Source organism: Mchenga conophoros, linkage group LG17, assembly GCF_057382185.1.
Source record: "Mchenga conophoros isolate Kocher_MC1m ecotype Shallow Benthic linkage group LG17, M_conophoros_male_GT1.1, whole genome shotgun sequence".
Lineage (NCBI taxonomy): Eukaryota > Metazoa > Chordata > Actinopteri > Cichliformes > Cichlidae > Mchenga > Mchenga conophoros.
In genome coordinates, this window is record NC_140542.1 from 31,125,159 (window position 1) to 31,148,073 (window position 22,915).

A 22,915-nucleotide genomic window follows, 5' to 3' on the forward strand; every position below is an offset into this window, starting at 1 on the left:
AGCTTTTGTATGTCTTACATCTCTCAGTGCTACTTGAAATACTTGTAACTAAGTGAGTTTACTGGAAATGATTAGAAAATGCACATAGCTGTCTACACAGTGTACATCAAAGTAGAAACCAAGGCATGAAATAATTACATGGAGGCCCACAAAACTGGATGCTGTCAACGAACGATAAACTGAAGGTGTCCAGCTCCATCTCAAGGTCTTATTAATGAATGCAATGAATGATCCTGGGCCAACAGGTAACCAGGATCCCAATGGGTACTAGCAATGAGAGCCAAGGGCAACCATCAGTGCTACACTTCAACGACTGGGCCTTCATCAAAGTAGCCAACTGGAGGCCATCCCTCAATAAAAAGTCACATGACAGCCAGCTGTTAGCCTCCCAGAGGTTTTTGATTATGCCTTAATCAAACAAAGATTGAACATATTAGCCAAAAATCAAAACAGATTATGTGGGAACAGCCAGCACTGAGCATCCCCATTAATATCGCCGCTAAAGTTAAGCATGGTGGTGGTAGGATCATTCATGTGGGGAGGAGCATATTGCCACAAAAACACTACAACACACAAAAATCTAATGATACTGGACCTGATTTAGAGTCTGGTCCTGAAGCTAAGGCATGATCTGTGACGCTTGTCGAATCACTCCTGGGTTGACTTGAGGCTCTCATAACTGCAAAAGATACCTTGAGTAATATATAAAAGGATTATATCAGACTGTTATTATCAGTAAATTAACAAAACGCCCCAAAATTGTTTTATGCAGATTAGTAACACAAAAAATTAAAAATAAAACATGAATTGAATCTATTTTAAGATGATTCTGAAGCATAAAAAAATGTTGAAAGAGTTGAAATTGGAAGGCTGTCAACTTTGTGAGAGTATACTAGGTTTATTTTAAGGCGAGGGTACAACTTCTGCTAAGCATATAGAAATTATGGTTTGGGTCAAAGTACAGCCCTGAGAAATGAATGTAAGTCAACTGAATGTCCTCCCAAGTGATGGCAACAGGACTGCGTGTGTTCTGACCTGACACAGAAGAAGGCTTCCCAGGGATTTACAGGCCATATGAATCAATTCGGAGACGAGCATTAAATCAGGCCAGACCAGCCGAGACTTCCGCTGTTTCATCCCCTGATGAGCATGTGAAAGTTGTTCTGACCCACACCGTGTCTGTGTGTCTTACTATAACTTTCTATGGGCCAATTTCTTATTGGTGTTACTCTGATATGTGTGAGTGCATATAGAGCTCTTCCGTGTCACAAAGACATTCAGTTCTCCGTCCCAGAGGGTGGAGAAGTTGCTTTTGACATTCATTTGAAGCATGTGTATAAGGGTGAGTGAGGCAGAGAGCAAAAATGTGTTTGTGTCAGAGTGTTTGTTTTTCTCTACATGACCATGCTCATGAATTTCTGTATGTGTGCACATCTGCTGTGTGTGCGTATTTGTTTGTGTGTTAATTTCTCCAGGGAGGGATTAGGAGACCAGTGTAGTTTTGAACTCCAGGGCACAAGGAATCTGGGGATCTGGCCCAGCCTCAGTGGCTTCTCCCTGGGCTTTCTGATCAGGGATTCAGCCTCTCCCAGGTTTCCTGTCCAGTGCCAACAAGAATTTTCTCAGTTGCGCCACTTGCACTCACACTCCAAGAAAACACAATGCCATTTTACTCTTAACAGAGTTGATTTAAATCCGAGCAACAAATTAACCTTTTTTCTTTGTGACATAGATTCGATCGTGGGACGATCATGGCTCAAGAGTTGGCAGTTTGTCTTATAATCGGAAGGTTGCCGGTTTGAGCCCTGGCTCCGACAGTCTTAGTCGTTGTGTTCTTGGGCAAGACATTTCACCCGTTGCCTACTGGTGGTGGTCAGAGGGCCCGGTGGCACCAGTGTCTGGCAGCCTCGCCTCTGTCAGTGCGCCCCAGGGTGGCTGTGGCTACAATGTAGCTTGCCATCACCAGTGGGTGGATGACTGAATGTAGTGTAAAGCGCTATACAGACACAGGCCATTTACCATAAATTTGACAAGGTATGTAAACATTTCTCAGAGAGCTTTTGACTTCAGATTGACATGACAGCATCACACAGTTTCTGCTGATTTGTTAATTGCACATTGGATTGAGATTTCCTCCATACCATTACACTACCAGCAACACCATAAATTGCTGATACAAGGCAGGATGAAGCCATGCTTTCATGTTGTTTACACCAAGTTATGACCCCATCATCATTCAGATGGTGGGGTCATAAGGTGTTTTGTGTTCAAAGATGCTTCTGGTTGAAGTGGTTCAAAGCTCTGGTCTGGCCATTCTCCTCTGACCTCTGACATCAACAACGCACTTTTGCTCAGAGAACTGCTGCACACTGGATATTTTCTCTTCTTCCGACCATTCTCTGTAAACCGAAGACATGTTTGTGTGGGGAAAACCCCAAAAGATCAGCAAATCTGAAAAAGTCAGACCAGCCTGTTTGGCACCAACAGCCATGTCACGTTCAAAGTCACATAAATCACCTTTCTTCCCCTTTTTCATGCTCGGTTTGAACTTCCCAAAGTTGTCTTGACCATGTCTACATGCCTAAAAGCATTGAGTTGCTGACATGTGTTTGGCTGATTAAATATTTGCGTTAACAAGCAGCTGCTTTAGAAGATGAATTTAATCATCCTGATGTCACCCCTTGTTTGCGGAGTACAGCTTTGAAGGACTGAGTTTGACTAAAGTGTCTGTTTGTGTCGTTTGAATCAGATCGAAGTGTTTATCACGTATTGCTTGCTAATACGATAAGCAAGGTGAATCCATAAGCTGTATGCATCACACAGACACAAAACAGAGCAGAAAATAACAGCAAATCATAGCATTTGTGTCATACTCTCATTAAAAATGGTTGTTTGTGGTCACCATTGGCACAAACATGAATGAAGTCCAGTTCACTTAGGTGGTACCTAACAGACAGCTAATCAACCTGGAACAGGATTATTGGTAGGTTGCCTATGCATATGTGCTTCTGTGCAAAGAAAAGCACATAGTTGGACGGAGATGACACTGCAGTTAGGTTAAATGCTGACTGGCTACAAAATGGGCTTGAACAGGAAAAGGAGCGACAGCAGAGTCCACCACATAAAGAGAAGTGCGAAAAAACAGTAGCGATTTCTTTTTTTTAAAACTGCATGAAAAACACGATAGCAGCTGCAGTTGCCACTTCCTATTTATTTTAATTCTGGGTAGCTGTTGATGACAGCTAGCAAGTACAATGTGTAGACCAACCACCAAAGTCCCTTTAGTCTGCACCCATTTGTCAGTCCAAGCTGCCACACGTTATGCCTTAATACAATTTAATTGGGTGAATGGCATAAAAATTGACCCCCGTAAAGAGGCACATCAGCTGTAAAGACTTTCATAGACAGCTGGTTATGCAAATTGTAAATTTGGGCATTTGAAATGGGGCGATACAAGTATTGACCCACATTTGGAGCCATTCACAATTAGCCATTTTAGGCAACTGTGGTTTTTGGTACTTCCTCTGTCGGCTTTAATTCTCAGACCCAGTTATTGTGCACTTGTTTGCAATATTTTAAATGGCTTAGTTTTTGGCAAAGTAATACAAAACCATATACTTTAACTTGATTTGCCTTTAGCTGAACCAACTCTACTGTCCAAGTATGTTGACATACAAAAAATAGTTGTCCTATATATATATTTATAGAAATAGATATGCAATCCAGGCTAATAAAAATTGCTCATGTGGTAACACCGAGCACCAGATATACAGTACCGAGACACACTTTATGGACATGTTAAATGAAGAACAGTAAAGAGTAAAAAGAAAGTGTTGGTGTTCGTGACATTAAAGAAAAGGGAACGTGAGAGCGACTTCTTATGGACGCCTTTCTGCACATCTGATTGGAGAGAGGGACAGATAAGAACAAAGACGGCAATCTGACTTTCAGACTGAGAGAGAGAAACAGAAACGCGTGAGAGATATTGAGAGATGAAGGAGGCACGGGCTTCGTAGTGGAGTAACAGAACAAAGCAGAAGGATGCAGAGAAACAGATGGTGATACAGGGCAGAGAGATGTGTGAGAACGAGGGAAAAGGAGACAGAAAGACTGCGATGGAGAAGTGTAGAGAAGATATATTTAGAGAAAGAGGGAGAGAGAGTTTTAGCCTCCCAGCTAGAGGCATGACTCATCTTCTGCCAGCTGACAGAAGGATGGATGGAGACAAGGAAAGGGGGTGGGGGTGGTGGCGGGGTGGACAGAGCTGGGAAGAGGAGGGATGGAGCAGATGAAGGAAGAGAGGGGAGCGCAAGTGTGACGGAGGAGGGCGACAGACAGGGAAAGGGGGACAGCACAGAGAGAGAGAGGGGTGATGAAGGGTGGAAAACAGAATAGAAGAGAATGAGTTTCCACAGGCCATTTTACATGCAACCACACATGTACACCGAAAAAACAAAGAGACAGATATAAAGCCCAGGGCCCATCTCAGCTGCTTCCAAGTCCCGCTGAACTTCCCCCAGGGGTGTATGTGTGTGTGAGAGTGAGAGAGGATGATATAAGCAGCAGATTTCCCCGCAGCAGTCTGTTTCCGCACACGTGTGTGATTGTGTACGTGCACATGTGTGTGTTTTGGAAAGGGAACAGAGACATGAAGAGCACTCGGGATGACAGAAAGAAGGCGAGAGCGGCGCTGGTATAGTAAGCGAAGCAGGTAGTTTCGTCATCACGTGCGGCTGTGGCTGAATTTCAGTTCTTTCTCTTGCTGCTTTCTTTGTTGAGCGTCTGCACAAAAGTTGGTAAATATTATATATTTGTTCCAGCTTGTTCTTCTTGTTGTTTTCCAAAGAAAACAGCGGGGGCTTAAAGCTGTGCGTGGAATAGGAGAGGCTTCATTTGAAAATACAGTTTCTGTCATGGCACAGTAGACAGAGTAGGTGTGCTAGGTGATAAATCACTGCAAACCCTTCATTAAACACATTCAGTAAAATCTAATCTGGCTGTGTGTTTATTGTGGAAATGGATTAATTATATAGTGCGTAGAATATTAGTTGTTAGTTGGCAGCATTGTTTATAAAGAAGACTATTCCTCAACTGTTCAACTGGTGTTTGAACTCGCTGTATATCCAGACATCTGCATTGCAAAAGCCTCATTGAGAAAACCCTTGAATCCCTGCGGGCATCTACAGGCTCAATGTTCTGCAGCTCTGCAGGACTTCTGACCTTCAGATAGAAGTAGCAGAAAAATCACAGTCTTTTTTGCCTATTGAATGCAATAAACTTGTTTATGCTCATACTATATCTTTATTGTGAACAAATTACATAAACACCTCTTGCATTTAGAGGGCAGCAACCAAAGAGAATTTCAGGCATTTGTGCTTTACGTGTTCATAAAACATGTAAATCTTTAATCGTACTTGACGTTTTTCCAATAGCTGTAGTTACTATGAGTTTGACCCATGGATGGTAAAATTCTCATGTCATATCTGCAGATTTTTCTCTTCTGGCTTCAGTCGTAAGTCATTAGAAGGCATGGGAAATCACTTGTGATATTAAGTCGGCCTTGAATAATTAAAATGCAGTTAAATGTTGCGCCAAATCACAAAAACTCTTTATATTGTAAGACAAAGACCCTACAATAATACAAAGTTAAATGTGAATGCATTAGTGATAATCATAAACAAAACAATAACGGTCACTGTTGGGTCCAGTTTTTGATACGTTGTAATTATAATATATGAAATTGTGTATCGGAAATTCCCGCATACTCATCATAGGTATGAATGTGATTTTTCTGTGGTGGAATAATTGTACAGCGTACAATTTCAAAAACAAGAATTGGATGCACAAGTTTTGGACAATTAATTTTCGATTTTCTCTAAACCACAAAGGGTCAAAATTACCATAAAATGAGTCAAATCTTTTAATAAGTGGTGCTGAAACCTCTACAATGTCTTTTAATTTGACAAGGCCAAGGCCTATTAACCTCTCATTAATGATTATGATTGACTGCAACTGGTAGTTTCTCTTTGCCAGCATAAAAATGATTTGTTTGACAGCAAGTCCAAGGACCTCGGTGAAGATTGATGGAGGAGTACTGTAGATTTCATAACGCGGGACGCCATTTCTAAATAACTGCAGATTCCAAGTTCTTCAGATGTGTCACCACGTTGCACAAGTCTGGAAAAAGACCCGAACTGTCAGCCTCATTTGAAAGAAAACTGGTTAGGATGTTCAGGAACAGTCCAGGAACCACCAAAGCTTAAGCCTGCCATGAACTGGAAAATGCTGAACCACCAGCATCATTGTCCATAGTGAAGCCAGTTTTACATTGTCATGGACTGAGAGGATCCCGACCAAGAAAGATAAAAAAAAATCAACACCTTCAGGCACCACTGAAATTCACAGCTACCCACATGGACGAGCCAAATGCCCTCTGAGGAAAGGTTTTACGGTCAGACCTGACAAAGTTTTTCAAGGTGAGGCTTTCAAACCTAACAACACTGCACCATACGCCATGTATGGTGGTTGTAGCATCATGATCTGGGGCTGTTTTGCTGCCAGTGGTACATTGCAAAAAGCGGATGAAAAAATAAAAGAGGACTCGCCCCAAATTCTCCAACTTCACCCCAAGTCAACAGCTAGACTGTTGAAACTTCGACACAGCTGGGTGCTCCCACAGAACAATGACCCCAAACACAAATCGAAACTGGTTTTGGAATGGATAAAGCGGGCTAATATTAAGATGCTTTGCCAAAGCCCCCAACCTCAACACTATTGAAGAAATTGTCTGCCAAAACGAGTGGTCAAATATCCAGCCACAAATACGCCAGATGCTTGTTGATGGCTACCAAAAGCATCTGATCGTGGTGCAACAACCTAAGGGATATTTATATCCCTTAGGTTGTTGCACCACGATTTGTGAATTACAGAAAATCTCAAATAAATGCAAACTCGTACACCCAATTCTTCTTTTTTAAAGCCATCAAAGATGTATGCTGTACAATCACTTCACCCTGGAAAAAGATGGGTTCAAAGAAGTTAACAAAAGCCTGAAATTACCATGAAATTCATGCTTATGATGAGTGAATACAAACTTCTGACCACAGCATTAGTATTTAGTTACCTTTTAAATAAAATGTTGTAATTGGTTTTACTTTAATTTTAATAATAGACTATTTTAAATCAAATTTTACTATAAACTGCCTAAATGGACTGTGTTAGTACTGATGCAGTAGCCCAGACAGGAAACACCATCTGATTTTGATGTAAGCTCAGGTGGTCTCCTTGACTCAAACACAAGGCCAAGGTTTTCCTGCTTCCTACAAAAATAAAAGCAGGTACATTAAAAAAAAAAGTGCCCAACATGATTAGACAAAGTCTCGATTGTCTTTCAGTTGCTGAGTCTACTTTAAATATTTCCCTCTAAATACAACCAGTTCGCAGCAGTGACAGTGATTTGAAAAAAATAATATTTAGCATTTTGTCCCGAGCAGCTTCCAGGCAATCAGCTCAGGCTCCGTCAGCTGCCGCTTCCCCTGCAGGAGAGAACGGGCTGGTTGTTTTGCTGAATTCTGGCACTGTAGGCAATAAGAAGTGAGGCTGTTGTTAATCCAGCGAGGAGCTGCCGACTTTCTCAGGCATTGCTCCCTGTTGCATGGCTATTGCTCATATCCTCTAGGGACAAGTCCCCCCCTCTCTTCTCTCTCCACTCCCCTCTCTCTCTCTCTCTCTGTATCCATTACTTGGGCACTCCCTCTCTCTTTCACCCTCTCTATTTTCCCTCCTTCATCTCACTTTGTCCAACTTTTCTGTGCCTCTCACCCACCCCACCCTTCGTCTTTTTTACCCTTTCCTTTGACTGTGTCGAGCGCTACGGATAAACTGCGCCTCCTTGTGTTTCTACACGAGCATCACAAGTTGGCAGTAAACCAGTCTCAGCTGACACACATCATGCTTGCGCCGCTCCTGTAGTTCTGAAGCTGTAGGTCATGTCCCAGAATAGGTGGTTGACCTGTTTTTCTCTTTAGTGCCGAAATCAATCTGATTATTTTTAATTACACGGATTCTCATGAGGAGAGTCCTCTTTATATTTGTAGACATTTCTCCAAAATGCAGATTCAGCTTCAGGAAAGGGGTTAGAAAAAAACAGTGTGCGGAAGACTTGAAGTGACTGAAAGTGACTTGTTTCTTATTTGATTTGACTTTTAAAATTAAAGTTAAAGGTTAAAGGTAACCTTTACTGACAAATGCTGTGCAGCAAGGCATCAGTAGATGGAGCTGCAGTGTCGTTCAAACTGCGTGCTGTGTCCCAGCCTCTCATTATGTTCACTTACAGTACCATATACATAATGGCGTGTATGGCACTGAGAATGAGATTAAATAAATGTGCTTACTTTACATCTATAAAATAGCAACATCCTGCAGCACATGCTGTCTCCGTGTAGTCATAAACCGATAGAGTGGAAATGTATTCTTGAAGTATTCAGTTCACTTTAATCCTAATAGCTTTACTGGCATGACTACATGAGTACTACCAGAGCGCTGTATGAAGGCATGGATGCAGACTGACTGAAAAAGAAAATCTGAACGCATGTATTTGGGTCACTGTGTGAGGAGGAGTAGATGTGTGTATCCCAAATGAAGACACAGTTGTCATACAGGGAGTGCAGAATTATTAGGCAAGTTCTATTTTTGAGGAATAATTTTATTATTGAACAACAACCATGTTCTCAATGAACCCAAAAAACTCATTAATATCAAAGCTGAATGTATTTGGAAGTAGTTTTTAGTTTTAGCTATTTTAGGGGGATATCTGTGTGTGCAGGTGACTATTACTGTGCATAATTATTAGGCAACTTAACAAAAAACAAATATATACCCATTTCAATTATTTATTTTTACCAGTGAAACCAATATAACATCTTCGCATTCACAAATATACATTTCTGACATTCAAAAACAAAAACAAATCAGCGACCAATATAGCCACCTTTCTTTGCAAGGACACTCAAAAGCCTGCCATCCATGGATTCTGTCAGTGTTTTGATCTGTTCACCATCAACATTGCGTGCAGCAGCAACCACAGCCTCCCAGACACTGTTCAGAGAGGTGTACTGTTTTCCCTCCTTGTAAATCTCACATTTGATGATGGACCACAGGTTCTCAATGGGGTTCAGATCAGGTGAACAAGGTGGGCATGTCATTAGTTTTTCTTCTTTTATACCCTTTCTTGCCAGCCACGCTGTGGAGTACTTGGACGCGTGTGATGGAGCATTGTTCTGCATGAAAATCATGTTTTTCTTGAAGGATGCAGACTTCTTCCTGTACCACTGCTTGAAGAAGGTGTCTTCCAGAAACTGGCAGTAGGACTGGGAGTTGAGCTTGACTCCATCCTCAACCCGAAAAGGCCCCACAAGCTCATCTTTGATGATACCAGCCCAAACCAGTACTCCACCTCCACCTTGCTGGCGTCTGAGTCGGCCTGGAGCTCTCTGCCCTTTACCAATCCAGCCACGGGCCCATCCATCTGGCCCATCAAGACTCACTCTCATTTCATCAGTCCATAAAACCTTAGAAAAACCAGTCTTGAGATATTTCTTGGCCCAGTCTTGACGTTTCAGCTTGTGTGTCTTGTTCAGTGGTGGTCGTCTTTCAGCCTTTCTTACCTTGGCCATGTCTCTGAGTATTGCACACCTTGTGCTTTTGGGCACTCCAGTGATGTTGCAGCTCTGAAATATGGCCAAACTGGTGGCAAGTGGCATCTTGGCAGCTGCACGCTTGACTTTTCTCAGTTCATGGGCAGTTATTTTGCGCCTTGGTTTTTCCACACGCTTCTTGCGACCCTGTTGACTATTTTGAATGAAACCCTTGATTGTTCGATGATCACGCTTCAGAAGCTTTGCAATTTTGAGACTGCTGCATCCCTCTGCAAGATATCTCACTATTTTTGACTTTTCTGAGCCTGTCAAGTCCTTCTTTTGACCCATTTTGCCAAAGGAAAGGACGTTGCCTAATAATTATGCACACCTGATATAGGGTGTTGATGTCATTAGACCACACCCCTTCTCATTACAGAGATGCACATCACCTAATATGCTTAATTGGTAGTAGGCTTTCGAGCCTATACAGCTTGGAGTAAGACAACATGCATGAAGAGGATGAAGTGGACAAAATACTCATTTGCCTAATAATTCTGCACTCCCTGTAGAGACCTCGGAGTGAAATGTCACTGGCGAAAGTCAAAATAAAGAAGTTTTCATCTACAACTTTGTGCAGTTTTGGTTTTGTTGGGCTCGAAGAGTCCGTTTATTCCGCTGTCAGACTTTAACCCGCTCACATAAAACACTGCAGAATGTCAGTCACATGTGACTGCCACATAGATCACTTAAAAACAAAATGTGTGTATGCGTGTGCGTGTTGGGGAAGTTTATTGCAGGTCTATTATTATGCAGAGACGAGAGACACCCCACTCTCTGTTAGTGCGCTCCACTTTGACACCGACAGAAACTCCATGTTTAGTGAACGGGGAAATACACATCCCCGTTCACTAAACCTCTCTCAGTGAATTGTTTAAAAAGAGAAATTCGATATTTTTGATCCTCATAGGTTTTTACGCACCCGGGATACACCTTAAGTTGTTAATTAGATATTTTTTGTCTTATTTTACACAATTAACGTATATATAGGCAGCAAAGGATTTTCACCATCATTTTGTGTGTTAAATTATGCTACTATAAAGTTTCGTTACGTAGGGGAGACCGGGGATAGTTGTAACATTTTTGACATTTCTGTCTGTAAATTGGAGCTCTTTTAAGGTAGTGGATTCAAAATGTAATGCAAAGTATTTACATGTCTCGGCTATTAAATAGTGCAGCTATTTTCTCTGCAGCACAATTACCCATTACATGGTATGGTCTCAAACACGAAGAGTGAAATGTTACAATTAACCCCATAGTCTGGGTTAGTTGTAACATATCCTGGGGTAAAATGTAACACAATGAAATAAGGGTACTAACAAAACATTAACATGTAATCTTTGTTTATTCAACACATGAATGCACTTACATCCATTTATGTAGCTGTGTGTGTGTGTGTGTGTGTGTGTGTGTGTGTGTGTGTGTGTGTGTGTGTGTGTGTGTGTGACAGAATGCAGAAATCTAGCTTTTGAACATATTCCAACCCCCCAAAAAAGACAAATTATGGAATTTTCTGCAACTGAATATTTAATTAATTTTGGTTGGTCTTCCTTGAGTTTGGCCTCATTGGCTCAGTGGGCATTATAACCTACAACTCTTGCACCAATTTTGAACATAACAATGAAGCTGAAAAAATGTAGTTGTTCACCAGCATCGCAATTCCATTACTTTTTATCATGGCTTACCTAGGTGTGGTTTGCAAAGTGCTTCAGAAAGATGAGGAAATCTGTTTCTTGCATCCATCCTGACTTATTTCCACTACCAGTACTTCCTACTGGTCCATCTCTGACACAGAGGTCTGCATAATGTATGTGTGGGAACACAAACAGTGGAGGAATTGTGTTGCCAATGGCATTAACCACATATACAAAAACGACCAGTGAACCTCTCTCTGCTGATGTCGTTGCCCCAACTTGTTTAATATAAGTTAAAGTAATAGTGTGGTAAGTTGTAACATCTGCATTATTGTTACAACTGACCCAGACTCCTATAGCCATGAACTAGCTAACATTACAGCCAACGGCTAAAACATTAGCACTAAAGACCTACACAGAATATATCCCCATAGACATACAAATAACATAATTTAAGTTTGATGAGTTTAACTGCAAAGCAGATAATGCTATTAGAAATTGAAATAAAGTAGAAAAACTTACTTTTTGGCATACAAATTACTTTTTTTCGTGTTAAATTGTCTGTGTTTGACAAAATGTGCTGATTTTTCACATGTGATAGCAGAACTGAATTGGGCATGCACAGGATGAGTCACATCATTTGAAACTTAGCCCTGATTGGAGAAATTGGAAGTGTTACAACTGACCCACGTTACAACTATCCCCGGTCTCCCCTATAGCCACTATAACCTGTGGGCAGTGTGTCGTAATATTCTCGTATCCCGTCGTTGTTTCTGAACTTGGTGAACCTTATGGTGGTTTTAAAAGTGGTCAATGCTCTAACGAAGCCCAGTATATACCTGCTTGATTAATGTTCTGAGTAGTTTCTCTGGACTTCAGGAACTCCAGTCTTTTCCTTTTTCTTCCCTCCGGTTGTGGACGCGCTCTTTTGAGAGGCATTGAACCACATTAAACAGCCTATTCCTCCGCAGGTTCACCGCCCACCGACCCATCGTAGTTTGCTTTTGACCGGGTTATGAATTGAGGAGAACTCGCTTCAACACGCCTTCTCTTTACTTCTAGACTTTTCATTACTCCTGAACGCGCTCGCGTGTGTGTGTCCAGCTACAAATGTGAAATGTTTGTGTGTAAGACGTGGTAGCATCGCCTTTTATATTTGCTGACCAAAAGAGAGAGGATTAGGCGATTTTGAAGCACTCACCTTTTATTCAAACAAATTATTCACTTCAGCTAGTCAAAGGAATCTGACCCACGTGAACTTTTTTTGTAGGGTTGATTGAGGTTTTTCCAAAACGTTCGACCCCCATCACGTCTTTCAACTTTGTTCGCTTATTGCGTTTAAACGCCCCAGAGTAATCCCTCTACTAAAATATATTTTATATATACAGTTTAAACACTGAAACACTGTCCTGATTACATTTCACCCAGACATAAACGTAAATAAATAAACACTTTTCATTTTTAATTTAACTTAGTAAAATGTCCCAACTTGATGGACCGTTTATTAAACGCTGATCAGAGAGGGGGAAAGGGATTAGAAAAGGTATTAGCTGTGTTATTCCGGAGGTGATGCTTAAAATGGTCACCAGAGATAATCTCTGTCTATCTAACAAGTTTTTGCTCATGTCAAATCCCAGTGAACAACAACCTCATAGTCCTCACAGGTGTTAGAAGTGGTTTGGCGTTGAAAGTTCACAGTGTTAAATAGTCATCTGATTTTCTTGCACACAATCACCGGTGCATAATGTATAGAGGACTGAGGAGGGGAGGGCAGAAGAGGGTTCTGAGGTGAAGTGGGGGTGAGAGAAGGAGGAGGAGTGTATACGAGAGAGTGTGTGTGTGCGTGAGAAAGAGATAGTGGTGGTAGTAGTAGAGTGGCCGTAAGGGGACAGGAAGGGCAAGGAACAGTCGCTTTGCTGCTCAATTAGTTTTTTAATATCCTTGTTAATCTTTTCTTGAGGCAAAAACGGGATCGCACTTTTTACTTTTGTACTTTTGTTTTATTTATTTTATCATAAGGCCCTGGATTTCTCCAGGGAGAATTCATATCGCTCTGTGCGTAAAATCCAAACTCATACCAAAGTATTTTACGCACGACTTAGACCTGGGATTTCAGCGAATAAACTGGATTATTTGACCTTTAGGAAAACGTTAATGTGATTTCAGATTACCCAACGACAGTAAGGTCACCTGAAAATTACAATCTCCGTCTTTTTATTTGATTTTTAAAAATTGCTTTTTGTAAATATAGTTGATCAAACTAGAGACGAGAGGATACAGCAGGCAGAAACAAGTGGTCGGTAGGAGCAGATTTCGTCGTACTCAAACCCGCCGCTTTGCCTCCCGTCAGGCCTCTAAAAAGACTGAGCAGGACGACTCCTCATTCACTGCTCATGTCTCCTCAGCAGAGCACTTTCCCGGCGTTGAAGCGGCGGACCATGGACAACAGGCCTGTCCGGACAAAACGAACCGGTGCCGTCCGACATCTGCTGTTGGCTGCCGCCTTCCTTGTCTGCAGCTCGCAACTGCTGATGGTGGACGCGAACTCGTGGTGGTAAGTAAATGATTGCGCACTGGTTTGCACTGGTTTCTGAAAGTTATGGTTAGTAGAGTAACGGCGACTAAAACGTGGGTGAGTGACCCTCCCCAAATTTTGTGCCGTCAAGAGAGCAAATAAGAAAAACATCAGATTCGCACAATAGACCAATTTTTGTTGATTTCTGTCATGCTGAAGCATAATGAATGGAATTTCTTTGAGCCATGGCTTCACTTTGTGCTGCTTCTTGCATCTGTGCTTGTGTGTGTGTTTTGGGGGTTAGTTTTGCGTGGTGCGCTAGTGGTGGGACACTAACAGTGAATGGAACAAATGTGAAGGCTCTGTCACAATATTTACTCTGGCTGAGCCCCAAATGGCATTGCATGGCGGGCTGCTGCTGTGCCTACAGGATCGCAAATTAGCCACACTTGTTCTTGACTTACAAAAACTTACTGCGGTGGCCCAGTTCAGGGTGGCTCTGTGGAATGATACTCCTAGAGGTCAGAATGAAATTACAGGACCAGATGTCCATCTTAGAAGTCTAGCCGTTAAAACAGCCTGAGATACTCAGTAGTTTGCACTCATGTTCAAGACTAAAAGGGAAACTTTCATAGCCCAGGTGATCTGAATAGATTATTACATGATTTTTCTGTGTTAGGCAGTCAGATTTGAAAGGAAAGGAAGTGGCTGCAGAGATGTTCACCAGAAGACTCTTATCTATATTTTATTGGCCACTTGTACCAATAAACCCAGCATGTGTCTGAATTTTTGCCCTCTGCTGTGCTGACCTCTACTCACAAAGGAGTCACAGATTCCATAAACTAAGTTTGAGGCATTTCTGTTTAAATTTCAACATCTACGGTTTTTTAGTTGAAATGACCTCTGTCTCTCAGGTCACTCGGTCTGACCCCGATGCAGCGGCCAGAGATGTACATTATTGGAGCTCAGCCTCTCTGCAGTCAGCTGTCTGGTCTCTCCCAGGTAAGTTAGTATCTGTGTGCTTTGGAAACGATTCTCCTCTAAGTCAACAAGGCTTTTATTTTGTTAGAATAAAAGCATATCTCAGTTTTGCACCTCTGATTCTTCTGCATGATTTTTTTTTTTTTAAGCATAAGCCTTGATCTTCTTGTCACTTCCTTTTCTGTACCCTTTTGCAACCTAACTGGGGAGCTGGTCGAATAAAAGCGCAATTTCCCTGCAGGTACCACTGAAATATAAAACTGTTAACCAGCTAATGTCTGCTAATCTTATCTCTGCTGCTGCAGGGTCAGAGGAAGCTGTGCCAGCTGTACCAAGACCACATGACCTATATTGGAGATGGAGCCAAGACAGGCATCAAGGAATGTCAGTACCAGTTCAGACAGAGGAGATGGAACTGCAGCACAGTGGACAACACTTCAGTGTTTGGGCGGGTCATGCAGATTGGTGAGTTTACTGTAACTGAGGAGGAAAAAAATGTGATTAAAAGGGCATGACACAGCCTTTAAAAGCTCTCAGACAATATGAGACTAACAGCAAATTACAATCTTGTGTTTTCAGTTCTTTTTCTGGGATTTTATCTTTTCAAAATCTTATCACCAACTATTCTATAAATGCTTACATGTGCTTGTTTTGTATGTCAGCTCTGTTTCTGTTGCTTCTTAAACACAAGATATTTCAAACTGAGCTCCTACCATCCTAGAAAATTCAGATTACATGTGTGTGGGTTTTATGGCCCTCAGTCAAAGCAGACAGATAAAGAAATGTCAGCGGCACCACAGCTAATGTGTGATGGCCTGTTTCAAAACACCATATAAGCAACAGATAACAGAGGCTCAGCATCCAGCCAAAGGCTCGTTTTCAACTACAGCTCTTACTTCATTGTGGCAGCATATGTCTCCTCTCTCTTATAGTTTTATTCTGGTGATTTTTTTTTAAGATTATCAGTTTTAAAAAGAAGATTTATTCCACTTTTTGGTCACATTATATAAAATAGGTAGCTACAGGTTTTGATTACATTTTTTTAGCCTGTAATTGTATCCAATAAAATATGGCATATATAGATATGAGTTATGTGGTAAAAAGATGGGTAACTTGAGGTGAAATAGCACAGTAGAAGTGGAAAGATTGTTGTTTGTTAGTGCAGTGGCATTAAGATTAGCATAAAAGACATATCACATAAATAGTGTTAAGCCAGATGCTACATATAACATATAAATACACATAAAACACACACATATATATAAGGACAGTGTAAAATTATTTTTAGAGATATTAAGATGTCAAATTTTTCTCATTATAAAAAGTGGTGTCATTAGAATATAATATGTGTGTAAAATAAATGTCCTTCAAAATGTTCCTATTTCCGCATTTTAGGCATGATAATGCCAAGCGCATGCTGTTCTATTTAAAGAAATCGACCATTAACAATCCCAAGAAATTATAAAATAAAGAGAAACAGAACTCAAATTCAGACTGAAAAACCTCATTAAAAATCCAACATATGACAACATCTGAAATATTCACTTCGACCCAACTATTACCGTGAAAAAAGCCGGTATACTTTACGCAGGCGCACTAAAACGAAAAATGTAGTCCTTCGATCAAAAAGACGGGGAAAAGAAGCAGTCACAAAGGAAGACTTCAGTAGGCATAAAACAGGAAAGGCATGTACGCTTTATGTATATCTCCAGTATTTTAATAAACAGATACCCGGAGCGCAGATTTTCGGATCGATAACTTTCGCGTCTAATTCCCAGCAGGCGATGTGGGAATCGCCTCATCAACAAGTATGTGCCAAATCCGCTGCGGGCTCTCTCACTCTGCTTCCATGCCTGTCTTTCTGTTGACAGTCTAGCTCCAGGTTTATATGGAGGTGTTAGTCGGTCCATTGTCCTGCGGCTCTTCTTTTGAAATGCACTGATGAGCTGACACCGAGCCGGCAGATCCGGACCTGCTATTTGAAGTCTAGGCTCCGCAGTCTCATAAAACCACTCGCTCTCTATCTCCCTGTCTTGTCTGGCTTTCTTTATCCTGCTGCATAACATGAACGGATATTTGCATGCATACCTTCCTGTCTTGACTGGCTGCTGTTGTTTCGGGGCCACAGAAATTGTCTAATATAGAGACCATTGTGCGCTATTTAAATAAGGAAAAAAAAGGAAAGTGAAAGTTTTGCGTTCTGTATATTAGAGTAGGGCATAAATACTAATAAATGGTTTGTATGTGTATAAGAATAATGTGAAGTAGGGTAATATTAAAAAAAAAAAAGCTGCAATATTGTAGCTGTAGAGACCATGACAGTAAGGTGATGGTGAGAAAGACAAAAAGCACATTTTGTTTAAATCTTTATTTAAATTGAACTTGAAGGTAAGCGCTGTGTAAGGTTACTCTTTAAATAAGCACTGTTGTAGCAGCTTTATGCTGGAAGCAAGGACAGAGGGTGTAGAGATCACTCAGTAAGGTCGTGCATATGGTATATTTTAAATACAGATATTTTGCCCTTTTCAAACACTCATATTGAAGCTAATCATCTCAGTGAATGCTGCCTCTACCAGGAAAAGCACTTCAAAGCTCCTTGTTATTCTCATGTAAATCATGGTGTTTCAGAGCACTTAGTCTCCACCTGTCAGGCCGTTGTCCTTGTCCTTGTCACTTCTTTGTGCGCTGAAGTGTGTATTAATGCAGAGAATAGGACAAGCAGGCTGTCTTGTGTATTCCACGTTGGTGTTAGTGAATGGAAATCATTAATATGGACCAGTCTGTGAAATGTATTGCACCCAGGCCACTTCAAAGAGCGACCAAGACTGTAAAAATACAGTTGTTTATTAGAAGCTAGTCGCATTTAAGCAAACTCCTTCAAAGTGCATTACTCTTGCTGGAAATTATGTAAATTGTTGTGAGATGACCATCTACAGTAAATGCACAGTGTGACAAACATTCCCAGAAGTTTCTTCCATGGATTTTTGCCCAGCTCCTTTCTTCTTATTCCTACATGTTATCTCCTTTAAGGGTCAGTTCACCCAAATTACACAAACAGATTATCTCTGGAGCCATCGAGTCATGCAGACAGTTCGGTTTTATTTGCTTTTCGGATATCCATCACTCAGATTTCTGCTTTTAGCCCCATACAATGGTGAGGATACAGCAGTACAATTCTTCTGAAAGTTCTTTATTTGTTAATTTTTTCAACTAATCTCTCTTCTTTAAAGTAAAAAACTGTGGGAAGGAATGTTTCAGATGTATTTCCTTTTGGCTCTGAGCTCCACGAGTTCAGTTTTTATCGCATGAGTGCTGCAATGATGATTTGTAATCTGGTAGAAGTAACTCTTTAACGTTATGGTTGAGTAGCCAGGACTTGGACAGATATACCCAGAGGCCAACCACATGAGGAAAACTGATATGCTGGAGAAACCGATATGTTTACATCATCAAATGCTGCACGTGCATGATCTGGCATTTAAAGTTGTGGAGTTAACCAGGTATGAGGTCAGGGCCTCAAATCACTTCTATTGTCTATTGTTAGTTCAAGTGGGGTGTGGGGCTGTTAGCTGTGTGTGTGTTTGTGTGTGCGTATGTGTGTGTGTGTGCGTGAGAGAGAGAGATAGAGAGAGAGAGAGAGAAGGGGTTATTTAGCTGTGCAGCTACCTGTGTTTCCTGTCAGTGATGTGACAGCAAAACTGCAGCTTTACTGTGTGTCAGAATTCACATGCTTAACTCATGTTTTCCTTCCTCCATCAGGCTCCAGGGAAACAGCCTTCACCTACGCCATCAGCGCAGCCGGTGTGGTCAATGCCGTCAGCCGTGCGTGCCGCGAGGGCGAGCTCTCCACCTGTGGCTGCAGCCGCGCCGCTCGCCCCAGAGACCTGCCGCGTGACTGGCTGTGGGGTGGCTGCGGTGATAATGTGCATTACGGCTACAGGTTTGCTCGGGAGTTTGTCGACGCCAGGGAGAGGGAGAAGAATTACCCCCGAGGGTCACCCGAGCATGCCCGGATGCTGATGAACTTGCATAATAATGAAGCAGGGAGACAGGTATGGGACAACGAAAAAAAGCTTTATCTCTCAACAAAACCATCGCTGTGTTAACTTTCCCAAGGTTACTGTTGTCTTCTTCATATGTTTCCCTGTCAGGAATGTGTGTAAGCTGAGTGGGCCTCTGATTGCCTGACCGGGCAGTATTTATATGCCTGTGTATGTGGGTTATTTATTGGGAGGGTCCAAATGGTATACTGGTAACGCCCTTGGAGTCTGGCGGGGCTGACAGGTCAGAGCACATTCCTCCGGTGTAACACACAGGCACATACACAGACATACAAAAATCCAACACTGAGAGGGGCTTTAAAGGAAATTTTACAAGACATTAAAAACAAGAGAGACAGACTCAAAGCTGGGGTGGTATGATGGTCATTAAGCTTCCTTTCCACTCCAGTTACTGAACAATGGCAATGATGGTGATTCAACAAATGGTCTAGTAACTGAAGTTGTCTGGAAGGTTCTCAGGTAGGGAGAGAAAGAAACCTCTTGCCTTTCTCTCTCTCACACACACACACACACACACACACACACACACACACACACACACCTACACCTTTCTCGTAAACTCTCCATTTGCCCATTCTGGTGTTCCCTGGAACAGGAGAACACGTTTATCTTCACTTAGAGAAGCTTTGTTTAAGCTGTTTACAAGACAGAGACGCTGCCTGTGCGTGTGTGTGTGTGCTCACCTCAGCTTCATTTGATTTGTGTATGAGACGGTGAGCCTAGTTTTGTGCATGTGTGCGTCAGAGGTCAAAGGTGAGGGTCTGGAGAGGTTGTGTTTCTGCTGAGAGTCCCTTTGGGGCTCTACGAGAGTATATGAGGGAAAGATCTACTGCTGCAGCAACCTTTCACACGCACAGTTCAGTGACATACGCATGCTTTTTTGAATGACTTTTCCTCCTGTCTCCCGTTTGATCCTTTGCTTTCATTGTTGTCTGTCCATCGAAACGGAAGAGAGGCAAAGGGAGAGATGAAAAGGAGGAGAGCCACAGACAGGAAGACAGTTTCTCTCCTTCTCTCTATCCCCCCGGCCCCACCCTGCTTTCTGTCTTTCTATCGTGGACACGCTGGTTTGTCCTAAGCAGGATTTGTCTTGCTTGGTTGAACAAGGCAAACCACAGGGCTTTTGTGGAGGTGACAGCGGTGTCCGTGTGTGTGTGTGTGTGTGTCCCCGTGTGTGTGTGTGTGTGTGTGTGTGTGTGTGTGTTTGCAGCCTCATTTGATTTGTGTGAGCGGTGGACAACGTGGTCGTCCGTGTGCACAAACGTCTGGAGACAGAGACACAGGGTGAGGGATGGACCTCCGTCACACTTCTGCGACTCTCAAAGACTTTCGCACACTTACACACACACAGACACACACACACAAATACACACGCAGAGAGCTACTAACTTCCACTGTCTCCACATAAATCAAATGAGGCAGCGCTCGTTACACAGACCCAAAAAACAGCCAGACATACATTCCCGGCCTTTTTTGAGATGCCTCTGCTCTGAACACACAAGATCATTTTCAATCACTATGTCAGCCCCCGGGTCCTTTTGTTAAAGGGGGGGGGGGGGATACACACACACACACACACACACCACACACACACACACACACACACACACACACACACAGACACAGCTCCTAAACCCCTAACCCTGTCTGAGTAAAAACCTATTGTGCCTGACACAGAGACTGTGTCTCCACCACGGATCACTGAGCGTGTGTGTGTGTGTGTGTGTGTGTGTGTGTCTGTGTGTTCATCAGGTCCAGTGTCACTGTGCCTAGCAGGCATGACCTACCAAATAGCTCAGTGTGATGCTGGACACACACATGCATGGTTTGGTTTGAGCAACATGAGGCTATTGGCAGGTAGTAGTATGTAATGAAAAGCTCTATACATCAAACAATGATGTTCAGAGTAATGAAGGAAATGAAACAAAGTCACAAAATTAAGCACTGGCTGTGAAGAAATGTTAATTGGGAAGATTAGCACAGAAAAACATAGTAATGGCCTCCCCATCCTTGTTACGTGAAATGTTACTGTCGCTGTAAACATGTCATAAACCACACAGTCGGGAGTCTCAGTGAAAACAAAGGCTCGTAAAATTGGCAAGGAGTCATAAAACATGAGAATTTCCTCCTTTAAACTTATATCTGAAAGTTTTTCTTAATTCTCAGAGTCCCATTCTTCTGAAGCTACAACACATTTCTGAAAGGTTGTATTATATGGCCTTTCTATTTCTTCTGTTCTTTCAGTTTAAGTTAAACTTAAGAACGTATCAAAGAGAGAATCACCAAAAATCATTTTACCCTTCCACAAAATGACACTGTCCCCTGTTCCCCGACTGACGGGGGGTCACTGAGGTCGGTTCATGGGATTGGAGGGTGCCGAGTGCTATGCCTGCTGGGCAGTAAAGTAGAGGAGAGGGAACAGGGGTGGAAGGTGGGGGTCGCTGGGGAGGCTGTTTGGGACGCCGGGGTTAACAGAGGTGAGAAGGTAATTGAGATCAGGCAGTGTGAGGAGACAGAGTGATGGGTTTCGTTTGTCTGAGGGTGAATCGGGGGAAATCGGGAGTCAGAAGAACTCGATTCGGCAAGAATTGCGTGGAGATGCGCTGGAGTTTGTTTAAGTGGTTGTAGGTGCTTGCACAATACCAAGAACAATTTGTACTTGTTTGTGTGTCTATGCTTGGGGTGTGGGTGTGGGTTGTTTGGTTTGTTTATATTGCAGTTTAATTGACCTGGTAAAGCTGCAGGGGTGAAGGGCTCCCCCTAAAGCCCACTGCTGTGAGGACAATAAATCTTAGATTTCCTGTTCCTGTTTTTCTAACAAGGCCAAACGCTGTAAAGTAGGAGCTGTTTTATCTTAAGGAGGAAAAAAAAGCTTGTTCATGTGTTTAAATCAATAATTGTCATGTTCCAATTATTTTCAAGGGATAGTTTTTTATATGGGAACTATGTGGGAAAGACTACTTACAATAGAGGAACATTTCCTCCAGTTAGCGGGCCTTTTATTCCAAGTCAGCTGTTTGTTTTACTTTGGTGGGGTCATGTTGACAGCAGCGTCGAAGAACAGCACATATGGAGAAAAAAATCATTTTCTTTGCTTTCCATTTTCCCTCCTGTTTATCTGTTTCACTCTGCGTTCATTGTATAGCCCACCTAACAGAGGTTTCTTAAATAAACAGATAATTTTGCCTCCACAAAGCCAGTTTTGGAGAAAATGTTGCAGTGTGTGTGTGTGTGTGTGCAGCAACGTTTGTGCAGCAACGTTTGCACAACTCATCTCTTCTTTATGTTTTGGGGTCTTTTAATTGGCCGTTCCAACAGTGTAGCAGCTCCATGATGCTTTTTTATGTTCCCCTCTCACTATGTGCTCGCTGTAATGATGAGAGCTGAGCAGTTACAGATTTTTACCACTAGATGGCAGCAGCTTAGCAGCAAATCGATTGTAAATCTGCACCACAGAGCTGGAGCTAAAGCTGCTGACCTGGAGGTGAGACTGAAGCATCACAATGACAGGTATTAGGAGGAAAGAGAAACATGGGTTATTTTGCTTCAGCTTGTGCATAGTAATCCCTCCCACTGCACTTATCTTAGTGTATTTTACTGTATATAGTAACCTTTAGTAGTATAGTATGTAGACTATTTTTCTTTTTACTAATATCTCTTTATTCACTTTTTCTTCCTGTGCTTTGTGAATTTCCCCCATGTGGTAGTGTAGTAGTAGTGAAAATTTATTGTGTAAAAACTAATGTGGAGTTTTGGGGGGTTTTGATCTCTGTATACATTTTGATTATTTAACATTTATATCTTTTTTCTATTACTCCAACAGGCGGTTTACAACCTGGCTAATGTGGCCTGTAAGTGTCATGGAGTTTCGGGTTCCTGCAGTTTGAAGACCTGTTGGCTCCAGCTGGCCGACTTCAGACATGTTGGAGAGTTCCTGAAAGAGAAATACGACAGCGCAGCAGCCATGCGGGTTGGACGCAAGGTACTAAATCCATTCATGTCTCTGTCTCCTCCCTCAGGAGCCATTTG

General features: G+C 42.1%; 1 protein-coding gene across 8 annotated transcripts in view; it reads left to right on the forward strand.

Moving 5' to 3' along the window:
• Positions 1-22,915, forward strand: part of wnt5b (wingless-type MMTV integration site family, member 5b) — an 86,439-nt gene that overhangs the window by 63,001 nt on the left and 523 nt on the right. For 4 of the 8 annotated variants that reach the window (XM_085252724.1, XM_085252720.1, XM_085252721.1 and 1 more), the window contains 5 exons: positions 13,735-13,883; positions 14,759-14,846; positions 15,131-15,290; positions 18,585-18,877; positions 22,710-22,868. In XM_085252724.1, the coding sequence (XP_085108850.1) occupies positions 13,768-13,883; positions 14,759-14,846; positions 15,131-15,290; positions 18,585-18,877; positions 22,710-22,868 (816 nt within the window). In that variant the 5' untranslated portion in view covers positions 13,735-13,767. Of the gene's footprint in view, positions 1-13,093; positions 13,129-13,734; positions 13,884-14,758; positions 14,847-15,130; positions 15,291-18,584; positions 18,878-22,709; positions 22,869-22,915 lie in introns of those variants that run through there. The other 4 variants (XM_085252723.1, XM_085252727.1, XM_085252722.1 and 1 more) reach the window with 2 other exon arrangements.